A 14430-nucleotide genomic window follows, 5' to 3' on the forward strand; every position below is an offset into this window, starting at 1 on the left:
ATAGATTTCTAGCGTCCTCTGTGAGGTTTGAACTTCCCCCCTCACTTCCTGTCTCTTGTGGTTCCTGTCAGGCTCTTGTCACCGAGTGCATCTTGATAAACGGACACAACAGTTGTCCAAAATGAGAGGAGGAGACAGGAAATAGATCTGATAGTAAACTGAAACATGTTGGCGTGGCAGATGAAATGGATGCCGAGCACACGAGTCCAGAGAGAGACGCCGTGTAAAAGTCATCAGTGATTCACGGAGAGAGAGTCCGCTCCCCGGAGATTTCTGATTAGCATCCCGCTGCGGACCCTGCAGGACGGGTTGTTGTGAAACGTGGCCAACAAACAGAGCCAGAAGTCTGGGGAGACTTTTCTGTACACATGTTCATTTTATTATTAAAATCTATTCTGCTCATTTTCAGGTGTATATCAGTATGTAGTGTCTCTACTTTAAAGAGTCCTCTCCTGCTGATGTTCAGGTGTATATCAGTATGTAGTGTCTCTACTTTAAAGAGTCCTCTCCTGCTGATGTTCAGGTGTATATCAGTATGTAGTGTCTCTACTTTAAAGAGTCATCTCCTGCTGATGTTCAGGTGTATATCAGTATGTAGTGTCTCTACTTTAAAGAGTCCTCTCCTGCTGATGTTCAGGTCTATATCAGTATGTAGTGTCTCTACTTTAAAGAGTCCTCTCCAGCTGATGTTCAGGTGTATATCAGTATGTAGTGTCTCTACTTTAAAGAGTCCTCTCCTGCTGATGTTCAGGTGTATATCAGTATGTAGTGTCTCTACTTTAAAGAGTCATCTCCTGCTGATGTTCAGGTGTATATCAGTATGTAGTGTCTCTACTTTAAAGAGTCCTCTGCTGCTGATGTTCAGGTGTATATCAGTATGTAGTGTCTCTACTTTAAAGAGTCCTCTCCTGCTGATGTTCAGGTCTATATCAGTATGTAGTGTCTCTACTTTAAAGAGTCCTCTCCAGCTGATGTTCAGGTGTATATCAGTATGTAGTGTCTCTACTTTAAAGAGTTCTCTCCTGCTGATGTTCAGGTGTATATCAGTATGTAGTGTCTCTACTTTAAAGAGTCCTCTCCTGCTGATGTTCAGGTGTATATCAGTATGTAGTGTCTCTACTTTAACGAGTCCTCTCCTGCTGATGTCAGGTGTATATCAGTATGTAGTATCTCTACTTTAAAGAGTCCTCTCCTGCTGATGTTCAGGTGTATATCACTATGTAGTGTCTCTACTTTAAAGAGTCCTCTCCTGCTGATGTTCAGGTGTATATCGGTATGTAGTGTCTCTACTTTAAAGAGTCCTCTCCAGCTGATGTTCAGGTGTATATCAGTATGTAGTGTCTCTACTTTAAAGAGTTCTCTCCTGCTGATGTTCAGGTGTATATCAGTATGTAGTGTCTCTACTTTAAAGAGTTCTCTCCTGCTGATGTTCAGGTGTATATCAGTATGTAGTGTCTCTACTTTAAAGAGTCCTCTCCTGCTGATGTTCAGGTGTATATCAGTATGTAGTGTCTCTACTTTAACGAGTCCTCTCCTGCTGATGTCAGGTGTATATCAGTATGTAGTATCTCTACTTTAAGAGTCCTCTCCTGCTGATGTTCAGGTGTATATCACTATGTAGTGTCTCTACTTTAAAGAGTCCTCTCCTGCTGATGTTCAGGTGTATATCGGTATGTAGTGTCTCTACTTTAAAGAGTCCTCTCCTGCTGATGTTCAGGTGTATATCAGTATGTAGTGTCTCCACTTTAAAGAGTCCTCTCCTGCTGATGTTCAGGTGTGCATAACTTAGGGATTTTAGCCTTTGCAGACCATTTACATGTACTAAAACCTACATAATACACTACAGGAAAGGGACAACCCCCAAAAAGCAGAATTGGGCCTCTTTCAATGGACTGTTGTGTTTGTAGAAATGTATTATTGATGTAGGTAACTGCTAAAACTTGAATTGCAGAAGAGACCATGTGTTGGTCTTTTGCTATGAAGTTCACCTAATCGTAAAGTGTAAGGACTGAGGATGTGCAAAGCAGGAAGTGATAAGCGTTTTTCAGCATTTTATTAATGCCTTGTTGTTTAAATAAATGGGCACCTTCTTGGCAATGGTTTCCAGACGTTATAAAACATCCATGAGTGCAACACAAGGGCAAACCGTTTCCATTTATTTTCAACATATTTCTCCACTTGTAAAACATGGACACGCACGGACGCAGATAATTGTCATAAATGTGCAGACCTGATTGCTTTGTAGTACATTGATTTAATAAAACCACTGGGGAGGGCTAGTCAGAATAACACAAATAAGACAGGAAGTTGTTATCTCTAAAAGATTCATCGAGAAACAAAGTCATTTAAACTGCTTTTTCGAGGACTAAATGTTTTCTCCAGTGAGAAGTAATTTCTTTTTAATGCATATCAATTTGAAAATGGCACAAACGAAACTGAAAGAACTCCCGATTCCCACATTACTCGAGCTCCTGATAAGCTTGAAGTTGTTAAGCCTCGGAGCGTTTCCTCACTGTACTGTGTGTGTGGTCGAAAATAATGCTGATGTACGGGAAAGCTCGGTGCATATTCACACAATCAGCCGCTGCGGAGTGTTTCTGGTAAATTGCATTTCTAAGTCATTGGCGAAATAAAAAAGCAAAAAATTGCTCTTTAGTGGAATGGGCTGCTTTTCTGTAAGAAGTCAAACACGGCGGTATATATTTTTCTCTATGGGGAGCTTCATGTGTCCCGGGGAGCGAATAAATGATGTGAGAAAAGTAAAAGCACTAACCTTTAACAGAACTGACTCGTTGACTGATTGATATTTCATCAAACGGCAGGAAAAGGTACAAGCTTGAAGATCCTCAGTGTTTATCACTGAATGAGCAGCTATCGTTCGACCAATTAATCAGTTAATTAGCTCACAGGGGACTTTTTAAATAACATGCTGAAAAATCCAATTAGGTAATGAACATGGTGAGGACATGTTTGCATTTATACTGAAGGAAAATGTGGCTCGCTTTTGTCACTTCAGATGTTTTTCTTGTCTCTAAAGATCATGGCAGATTATTTTTTTATGAGGCTATTTACTCACCATCCACCACAGAGTTGACATCAATCAGCCAATCAGAGTTTGGCTGCTTTTCAGGACTACAGCTGCACAATTTATTACATTTTAATGGTCAGAAATATGCCAATACACAACCGGAGTAAGTACTATATACTGCTGTATACTGTATTTACACTCAGTGTATTTATTCTTATTTATACATTTTACATCTATTTACCTTTACTTGTATCATTTATTTTGTACAGACTGCTGATAGATGTGGTTGGGTACTGAACTACAGCTCAGTGAGGTAAAGGACTCCGAGTGTTTAGATAGTTCACTTTAGTCTAAGTTATCTCAGTGGGTCTCAAACGTTTTGATCACAATTTATGTAAACACATATTTCCAAGGCTCTCCTTTATAATTATTGGGATGAAACAGGTTTGAAATCATTCCAATGTATACTTTAGGACAGTAAACCAGACATATCGTTTTAAACTGGAGAGATAAAAAAATATGCATAAATAAAATAGTAAAATAAGATATGAATGAACAACAAAAATAAAATACGTTACATGTATTTGTTATTGGCTATGGTAGGTTACTGGTTATGCTCACATACTTATTTAATTATTAAAATGTAAACCGATCTTTTTCATATGGGTGTTTAGAGTTGTACCCCCTAGATCTAGTCTCTAGTAATTCTGCGTGTGCACCAGATTGAAGCATTTTACTTTAAAATGTTCAAACATTTCTTCCCGGTATGCCTGAGAAGGCAGATATGCTTGTTTTTCTCAACAAGAACTGTTTTTAAATGGGGGGGGAGTTTCCTTTAAAAGTTGGACTGTTGTAGCTTCAGTGGTTCTCAGGTTACAGTTACATAGCAGTGAATATAATCAGACTAATTAATGTGAATATTACTGTAAACTAACCTGTGTAAAAGTTTCTCAAATAAATGTAATTTTTTTTGGTGGAAGAAGCATGTATCATTTTTTTACCCTGCCCCTCAATGAATCGGAATCGAGAACCGTTAAGAACCGGAATCGGAATCAGAATCGTGGAAATTCAAACGATCGTCCCGTAACTGTCCTAGTAAATCGCGTTCACACCGGAATAAGTCCCTGGGGGAGGATTAGGCAAATGAAGCCGCTGACGTCACTTCTTCTTCTGCTTTAGGTTTACTGGCAGACCGCAAACAACTTCACGGCGTATACTGCCACCCGAAGTCCCGGAGTCCCTTGGAGTCCGGGACTTCGGGTGGCAGTAAATCGCCACCCGAAGCTCCGGGGAAAATTGCCAGAAGCGCTGACACCTCCTCATCACTCCACCGATCCCAGGTTTTATTTTGCGTTGCCATAAGTTAGTCTCTCTTCGGTGGTGCACTGGGCTAATGCTAATAATGCTAATAAAGCAAATAAAATGGCAGCTTCACAAAAAAGATCTAGAACTTTTTTTTGCGAACCTTTTCACCCACTGCTAGAGAGCAGGTACTTTCTTGGGGAGAAAAAGCTTCCAATTTCTGATTGGCTGGAGGAATTGCAAACCACGCCCCGTAAAACTCGTAAAAGTTTTTTTTATGCCGCCATTTTATTTGCTCGCATCAGCATTATTAGCATTAGCCCCGCGCACCAACGGAGAGAGACTAACTTATGGCAACACAAAAGAAAACATGGGAGCGGTGGAGATGAGGAGGTGTCGGCGTTCTGCGATTTACTCGGAAGGCTTCAGAAGAAGAATAATAACTATCAATGGCAAGTAGTTTGCATTTTATAAATGAATATTTCCTCATATGGAGAAACATATCTCAATTGCACTATCTGTCAAAATAATCGCAATTATTCAAATCAAAGACATTTCTTCAAAATCGTGCTGCCAATTTCAGGACACACAAATGTCAAAAAGCTGCTGTGTATTTTTTTTAATTGACACGCTTTAACTAAATGCTCTCTTAAATAAAGAACAAACACTACTGGGAGTGACAACATGTCCAGGTAACAGCCTGTCCTCCTACAAAAAACGACCAAATAGGTCGATTGTTTAAGCACCAGATTACGACCCATAGCCACGTTTTAAAGTGTAGCACCTCTAGTGGTCGTGTAAGAAACAACATGCTCCCGTTTATTTACAAATAACCCTCTCTGGAAAATCCTAAATTGTAGAACAGTTTGGCCATTAAAATGCTTTTTGATTAGATTTCTAGCGAGAAGTGTATATTGTACTTTTATAATCCACGTCCAGTGGAAGTGTAGGATCTATAGTTTGATAGATATTACGAAGATGATTTGAGGTCTCGCCAGGATAACGTGTATATACGGCAGCTTCCATGTAAAGTTAGCGTGGGTGAAAACAGTATTTCCGGTCTCGAAGTTTTCATAATAAAACCGGATATATTCCCCTCACTGTCAAATGATTACACAGTGATATCTGCATTACTCATCCACTAAAAAACATCAGTTTATCCTTGTTAATTACACAATATTGATTGGTTTAAATGGTGTACAATGCTTTTGTGTTTTTAACCTTCGAGTCAGAGAAACAAATAGTTTTTTAGGAGTTTAGACACTACAGTTTCCGAAGACACTACACTACCCAGAATCCCCAGCTATCGTTTGGGACTACAACATCCGCCTTGCTTTACAAACCCCGTGATTAGTCATCAAGCCCTGTGATTGGATGTTGGAGTGGCAGTGTGACAAGGTTACGCTGTCAAACAGCTCTTTGAAATGGAATGGAACCACGGCAGACTATCCAAAACTGGAATTGGACGGGTCCAGCCCCCGGCTCCAGCTTCCCCCCCCAGAACTACACATGCTGGCTATTGTGTGTTTCGCAATATATGGCACGTCTCTTTATAAGACGTTTTCGTATTTCCCACAATTAGAAGTTGGCAGTATTAAACGTGTACACCCTGGAGGTTTAGGGGATACGAAACACAGTGGTGTTATCAATTGTTAATTAAGGTGAAATAATATACCCACATGACACCTAAGGTCAGAAGAGCTTTATTTAACAGATGGTTTTATGTCTACCCCTCCTGTTGTTCATTGATAAGCCGGAAACATGCACTTGTCAAGGTTCAGAGGCAAATTTTGCAAATATGGCAGTAGCCATCGATCATCTTAAGATAAGATAAGATATACTTTATTGATCCCAAGTTGGGAAATGTTTTTGTTACAGGCAGCATTACTACTTTGTTCTACTCCACTACAATTCAGAGGTTAACCTGGTATTTTTACTCTACTACATTTATTTTTGTTACTTTGCAGATTCTGATTAATGATGTGAAATATAAACAACCCTTAAATCAGACTTTAGTTACACCTGAGTAAAATGCAGCCTTATCAGTTTGTCTGTTTTGCACATCCTCCTGTTAATGTCTTTGGACGTCCTGCACTAAACTGTTTTATTGTAGAGATCACTACAGTATCTTCTAGATATTTTCCATTCTATATTTCTATCATTGACCCCTATTTTGTATGTAGGCTACTCTTAATATTTAAATGTTTTCATCAATAACTAAATAAATATAACTTATTCAACAACTACATTCAATAACGTGCTTTAACCACTAGGAGGTGCGGTTTAGACCAGTGGTCTAGTTAATAAAACATAATAATATCGTACATAATATGACTATTCACTTTATTGTGAGTTTAAAACAGAACGGTAAAGGAAAATACAGTTTCAGTCTCTCGATGTGAAGCTTATGCATTGTACCATGAACCTGTATAGACCTGTAACAGTCAACTGCATGAGGAGTTGGAAAGGTAGTTCAGAAAATCAGTAATATCTTTAAAAAGCTGTGCACCGTTATGGTGTAAATACAGACTATCTACTAATTGGATCAAATATAAAAGTCAGCCGAATTAGTGTTGATACTGCAAGGAGACGTATTGTGTGAAAAGAAATGGAAGATGTTGTTTAATTGTTTGGTATCAGTACTTTACTACTTTTTTTTTTTGACGACTTTTTACTTTGACTTCTTACATGTTGAACACTAATACCTGTACTTTCTACTTCTTACATTTTGAACACAAATACCTGTACTTTCTACTTCTTACACTTTGAACACAAATACCTGTACTTTCTACTTGTTACATGTTAAACACAAACACCTGTACTTTCTACTTCTTACATGTTGAACACAAATACCTGTACTTTCTACTTCTCACATGTTGAACACAAACACCTGTACTTTCTACTTCTTACATGTTGAACACAAATACCTGTACTTTCTACTTCTTGCATGTTGAACACAAATACCTGTACTTTCTACTTCTTACATGTTGAACACAAATACCTGTACTTTCTACTTCTTACATGTTGAACTCAAATACCTGTACTTTCTACTTCTTACATGTTGAACACAAATACCTGTACTTTCTACTTCTCACATGTTGAACTCAAATACCTGTACTTTCTACTTCCTACATGTTGAACTCAAATACCTGTACTTTCTACTTCTCACATGTTGAACACAAATACCTGTACTTTCTACTTCTTACATGTTGAACTCAAATACCTGTACTTTTTACTTCTTACATGTTGAACACAAATACCTGTACTTTCTACTTCTTACATGTTGAACACAAATACCTGTACTTTCTACTTCTCTCATTCTCCAAACAGCTGGTTCCTTTAGTCTGAATGTGTGTTTGGTGCGTGATCATTATTATTTAGAGTCACTGCGTGCCTATTGGTTGGAACACGATCCGTGTATCCATCACTTCCTGGTCTTCTCTAAAGAAGAGGGACCAATGGAAACGTTGTCATGTTGCCGTTGTTCAGCATGGAAACATTCATTAGCTAACAATGACATTATTGTTCTATTAATATAAAGGGAGGTCAGGTACTCTTTAAAACAGCTGCTAGTTATGGGTACTTTTTACTGAAGTACACTTCAAAGCCTCTTTACTTTGACTTGAGTAAATAAGTTTATTCAGTACTTCTACTTTTACCAGAGTATTTCTAAACACGAGTATCTGTACTTCTACTTGAGTAAAGGATGTGTGTACTTTTGCCATCTCTAAATATTGTCTTTGTGTTTTAACTCTGCAGGTCAACAAGACAGAGGACAAGTCCCTGGAGGAGCGAGGACGCATCATGATCTCTCTGAAGTACAACACCCAGAAGTCGTGTCTGGTGGTGGGGATAATCCGCTGCGCTCACCTCGCCGCCATGGACGCCAACGGCTTCTCCGACCCCTACGTTAAAACGTCAGTATGCCAACTGTTAGAAAAATATCCCTCGTCCCCGGCTTGAGCTTCAACCTCAGGATCCATGTATATGTGATCCTCTCCAGAGGGAAGGAGTCATCACATACAGAGACTAGTTCCTGAGCAGTGTCCTTCACATGCTGATATCCAAGAGAGGGACACAGTCACAAGATGGAGGAATAGAAAGCAGTATTCAATGTTTACTTCAGATTAGCTCCACGTCAGAAATGAGCATGCTTGATGTCTCTCTCCATAGAGGCTGAGTCATCATGTTCATCACATAGCTATCATCTGCCTCAAACAGTCCTGATGCTCTTCTAGGTCATCACACATCCTGTCATGAACACAGCTGCAGTTGGGATACCTTTGTTATCATGTTGCTCTCATATTGGAAGAGGACCTTCAGTATTTTCCCAACACTAACGGTTGCAAACAGAAACTGGAACCGTTATATCTTAGCTATTAAGAGCTTAGGCAGTGCTCTAACTTAATTTGGTGTGATTGCATACAACATGTGAGATAGCTTTTAATGACAATTCTGGTAACTTTACAACGTGTATCTTGTTTTTATAGTGTTCTTCGCATCAAAAGGAGTTCATAGCACTGGTGGGAAAGCAACAGTCTGATCAGAGTAAACACAGCTCTATCAAAGCAGTCATTACGAGCAACAATGCCCCACAGACCTATTACAGTAATGAACTAAAGGGTTAACTACACACACTCTTGCCTGGTTGCTAGATCTTAGTCATTCTAAACCTGATTAAAGCGAGCCATTACAGAAATGACTTACCTCATTCACACCAACGGTGTTTCGGGGCCGGTTCGGAGCTGGAGCTTGAAAAGCACCGGGTTTTCCTGTTCACACCGCAGCGGAGCAGCCTCTTAGCTCCGGAATCCGGTTCATTTCGAGCACCAACAAATTGTCCGGCCAGAGCAAAAGCACCGCATACGTCACGCTTACGTCGAGGCGGGGGCAGGGGCGGGATCAACAACAACAACAACAAGAAGCCGGCGTTTTATCCAGTTTGTACACAACGATGGAGAAACTTAACAAGCAGCAGTGGTCCACTGAAGAGACCAGCTACCTGCTGGGAATCTGGTCTTCCGAAGAGGTGCAGAGGAAGCTGGAGCACAATCGGCCATTGTTGTTGTTGTCGGTGTGAGCTGTGAGGGGTTTCCGCGCGGTTTGGTTTTACGAAGCAGGCACGCAAACGGTTACGTCATGATGCAAACGATGACGCAATGACGCAGCACCAGTCGGACTCTGGGCGGTGTGAAAAGAGCCGTCACGTTATAAACTACTATTATTATAAAATATTATATTATTATTATTACAATTATTTGTTTAATCTCTCAAAGTGTATCAGTATGTGAAGCACTTCGAGATTTGTCTTGGCAGATGAGAAGCGCTATATAAATTAAATATATTATTATTATATTATTATTATTATTATTAAAATAAATATATTAAACTGTCTCGATAACGCACAACATGAGGAAATCTGTGTCACTAGTCTGCTACTTCTCCACGATGAATTGCTTAACCCTAAAATGCCACAAGATTGCACTTTAGTCAGGGGGCTAATGTGGTTTGTGCTTGGATACCATTCAAGTGTCCTCGCTCTGTGACGTTAACTTGGTTACTCCCATTATAAAAAGACTGTTCTCTCCCAGGTGTATTGCTTTACAGTATCAAAAACCAAGATCATGGATCAGTTGTCATTAACTAAAGTGTTCGTCAAGGACAACATCCTATTTCAAAGAATCTGCCCACACGCTTATTTAAAAGAACACCATGTTTCAGTCACAAGGACATTTCTCAAGACAACAATCTGACCTTTTGTTTGCACACGACTCCAGTGACTAGAGTCAGGAGGTCACAAATACCATTAAGAACCGCCCTCTAGGCTTCATAAATATTGATAGCAGATGTCAAAGTGTCAAAATCACTCGTCACCATCATAAGCTATAACATATGAATTTATAATCTATAAAACAAGGGTTTGCACATTTAAAGAAATACATTTAAAGGTCCACTATCATACTGTTTCTCATCAATATATCACAGGTCTCAGATATATACAGAGCCTGTCCCTGATTGGCTGAAACACCAAACAGATCATTGCAGCATTACCCATAATCCCCTCTGTTTCAGCCCTGTTTCCAAAGTGCTGATTCTCTGTCTGTGAGACATTTGGTTACAAAGAACTCAATGGTGCTCTAGAGGAGGTTCAGGTGATAAGGGGGGGGGGGGGGGGGGGGGGGGGGGGGGGGGGGGGGGGGTTACCCTGGTTGCCCTGGTTGCTGATTGGCTAATGGGTACACAAGACAAAACATCGTTATGACATCACAAAGTGGCCAAAATCTGATCAGCTCATTTTCAGACAGGTTTTTATAGAAATGGATCAAAAAGAGAGAGAATCTTTGTTCCTGAGACTTTCAGAGTCTCTTTCCACAGAGGGGACACATGTTGATGTAGAAGAGACATGAAGAAGAGGGGACACATGTTGATGAAGAAGAGACATGAAGAAGAGGCGACACATGTTGATGTAGAAGAGACATGAAGAAGAGGGGACACATGTTGATGAAGAAGAGACATGAAGACGAGGGGACACATGTTGATGTAGAAGAGACATGAAGAAGAGGGGACACATGTTGATGTAGAAGAGACGTGAAGAAGAGGGGACACATGTTGATGTAGAAGAGACGTGAAGAAGAGGGGACACATGTTGATGTAGAGAGACATGAAGAAGAGGATTTTGCACAATAGGTGACCTTTAAAGCGTACATTATATAAAAAACATGTGCTGACTTCACGTTTAGACGCCTGTGTGTTTTGATGTCCTCCGTTCCTCCACAGCACACCGGATTCTCGTTATTATTGTGATTCCGAGTGGGTACACGATGCGCTGCATAAGTGCTGTACTGGAATAGCTGGCAGTGAAACATGTTTTATCAGAAAAGAGAAAGGCTCCACGTGATTATCAGCTGAATGAAAGACACACGGCACAAGAGGCCATCCGCAGGGCTGCAATTTCCAAGAGTCCTATTTATCTCACCTGAACATTTCCCAAGTCTTTCATCCGGCTGAGCAATGAAAGTGCAATTAATTTCCGACTCTACTGTGCACACCTCGGGAACAAAGGCTCGTATCCAGGAGAGAGGAGGAAGGCAACCATTTTCCTACAGTTTGAGGCTGACAACATCTCCCTGACGCTTGAAGGAAACACGGGCGGATAATAGATTTACTGACGGCTCATGTCCCGTGTTGGTCAGGACTCCCTGGAAGAAGAGATCTTGTATCTCAATGGGACATTCCTGGATAAATAAAGGATAAATAAAAATAAAAAAAAATGTGAGAGGAAAACGTATACTCCGACAGAGAGACTAGATTTCTCTCTTATTTCACAAGGGTATCCGGTAGATTAGGGCGGTAGAATTATTCAAAATAAGAATGAAAACGCTCCTCCGAATACTAGTTTTCGTACATCATCCGGTGACCAACCCCTCCAACGTTGCAAAACATGTCACAGTTGCAGTAATCAAAAATTATCGCAATTCTTTATTTTTAATTGTAGAACATATTCCTTAAATGCATGTGCAGAAGGACGCAGACACATGTTGGCAAGGTAGTATATGAAAAGTGAATACATCATACACAATGGCTCTTTAAATTACGCACAGCTGTTAAAAAACGATGACACAACATTTAGAGGTTGAAAAAACATTTGAAACATGGTGTTATAATAATTAGGGATGACCCGATCACCTTTTTTTGCTCCCGATCCGATTCCGATCATTTGATTTTGACAATCTGCCGATAACGATTTTTCCCGATCCGATCTTTATGCAATGCATTAAGAGAGAAAAAAGGTAACAGATAACGGCTGGTCATCCAACGCGATGAGTTCAGCTATCTTGGCTGTTATTGTGTTGGCCTTTTCACTGTTCTGGGGCAGTTTCTCTTTCCTTTTAAAAGCCTCTGAAAGTGTCGGTTGTTCCAGTGCCGTTACCTGAGTGGCCGCTGTGTACTCGCCGTGTTGTTGTTGTTTGTTTCTCAGGTAGCGTATTAGATTGGTCGTGTTGAACGTAGCTCTGTTCTTTCCACCACGCGGAACCTCCGCCTTGCAAACATTTCATCTGGCTGTTACACTGCCTTCGCTTTCAATTTTATAATACTTCCAAACGCCTGACATTTTCTCTGTCCCGACTCCCGAGTCACCAGCTGAACGTAGCCTCTCGTTAGCTTACTGCTACTATTAGACACTGCGCCCACTCTGTTGCCAGCTTTCAGAGAAATAAGCAGGTCTATGAAAACAAGCCCAAAGAAAGCAACACATACATGATGTTGTGTCATTTTAAACCAAAACTAAGTCCTCAGGATGACTTTAAAACGTGCACATGGTCATTTTTGTTTTGTAACATTAAATAAATAAATAAAAAATTATAAAAAAAGAAAAAAAAATATCCTGATCCCCGATTTTTTTCTCCCGATCCCCGATTTTTTTTAAATCAGGCTCCGATCACGTGATCGGATCGGGACATCTCTCATAATAATAATACATTTTATTTCTTTTGCGCTTTTCTTGAACCCAAAGACGCTTTACATGTGGGAGGGAGGGTAGACAAACAAAACAAAAACAAAGCCAAAAAGAAACTAAACAAAACAGAAAAGCAGTCAGGGGGAAGTTGGTTGAGAGGGGGCGGGGCTTATGGATACAGAGTTGAAGAGGTGGTTTTGAGGCGGGACTGGAACAGGGTGAGGGACTCAGACTCACGGAGGTCTTGGGGGAGGGAGTTCCAGAGCTTCGGGGCTGCCACAGAGAAGGCTCTATCCCGAAGCTCCGGAGTTTGGCCTTGGGGATGAGGCCAAACCGGCTGAGGTGGATCTGAGGGACCCATATATTACCCACTATTAACCCACATACCCCCCGCCCTCCCCTTTACGTCTTGGTTTTACCTTCAGGGAAATGGAAGTGTGTGTGTGTGTGTGTGTGTGTGTGTGTGTGTGTGTGTGTGTGTGTGTGTGTGTGTGTGTGTGTGTGTGTGTGTGTGTGTGTGTGTGTGTGTGTGTGTGTGTGTGTGTGTGTGTGTGTGTGTGTGTGTGTGTGTGTGTGTGTGTGTGTGTGTGTGTGTGTGTGTGTGTGTGTGTGTGTGTGTGTGTGTGTGTGTGTGTGTGTGTGTGTGTGTGTCCAGTGAGCAGGTAACAGAGAGAGAGATATGACGAGCGAGCGTAATTGCTTACTGGAATGAAACACAGCGCTATCACAACGAGCATTATCGCCCAAAACTGTTGTTTTCCAAATGGACAGAGGTAACACACACCGTGCAGGTTTCAAGAAGGCAGGAAACAGGAGCAAAGGTCCAACTCTCTCACACACACACACACACACACACACATTCAGCACCGCGGCTAAGAGAGTAGTGCTAACGATCTGTTTTCCCCGCTGACTCGTCGACTGCAATAATGCAAAGGGAAACTGATAAGTGACCACAATGTTCTTCTGGGAACAACAGCAACAGCTTAAAAGGAAATCAATTTAAAGTCAACTGACTTATATTGCATATTTCACGGCTCACTTAGCTGACAGTTCATTACATTCCCTTAAACCAGTGCTTCCTCAAAGTGTGGTCCGCGGACAACTGGTGGTTCGTGAGCGCCCCCTAGTAGTCCGTGAGTATATTGGTAACATTTCACATTTGAAATAAATAAATACATTTAAGTTTTCCGCACTCTCGCGGGAATATCTCCGCAATGGAGCGAGCTTAAGTTTAACTTTCTATTGCATGATAAAGCCCAGGGCAACACCTTCATCACACATGTTGCCACTTGTTTGTACCATTTCCAGGCGATTTATAATCTGTTCTAGAAAAACTATGTGTTTTGGGATATTTGTGGAGTTAGGTGTTCCGCGAGTGTTTTCTTATTGGTTAAGTCCTTGGTATGAACACGTATGAGAAACACTGCCTTAAACAAAACACAGTGCTGCAGTGTGTGCTAACTCCAGACATGCTATTACGTTAAGGTTTAGGCCTGCAAGATGCGGAAACACATAACTAATTGTGATTGCAAATGTGTTTGATGAGCAATGACAGAGGAAACGTTTACTTCTGAAACATTCATTATCATTTAAAAATATAGCAAAATGATCAGTATGATTTGTTTTAAGATAATCTGTGCAG

At 40.6% G+C, this 14430-nt stretch overlaps 1 protein-coding gene across 1 annotated transcript in view; it reads left to right on the forward strand.

Annotated features, from left to right (window-relative positions):
• The window catches only part of doc2b (double C2-like domains, beta), a 190928-nt gene that overhangs the window by 160759 nt on the left and 15739 nt on the right, over window positions 1-14430 (forward strand). The window contains exon 7 of the mRNA XM_071205513.1: window positions 8090-8247. Within this exon, the coding sequence (XP_071061614.1) occupies window positions 8090-8247 (158 nt within the window). The remainder of the gene's footprint in view (window positions 1-8089; window positions 8248-14430) is intronic.

This window comes from Pseudochaenichthys georgianus, chromosome 14 (assembly GCF_902827115.2).
Source record: "Pseudochaenichthys georgianus chromosome 14, fPseGeo1.2, whole genome shotgun sequence".
NCBI classification, from domain to species: domain Eukaryota; kingdom Metazoa; phylum Chordata; class Actinopteri; order Perciformes; family Channichthyidae; genus Pseudochaenichthys; species Pseudochaenichthys georgianus.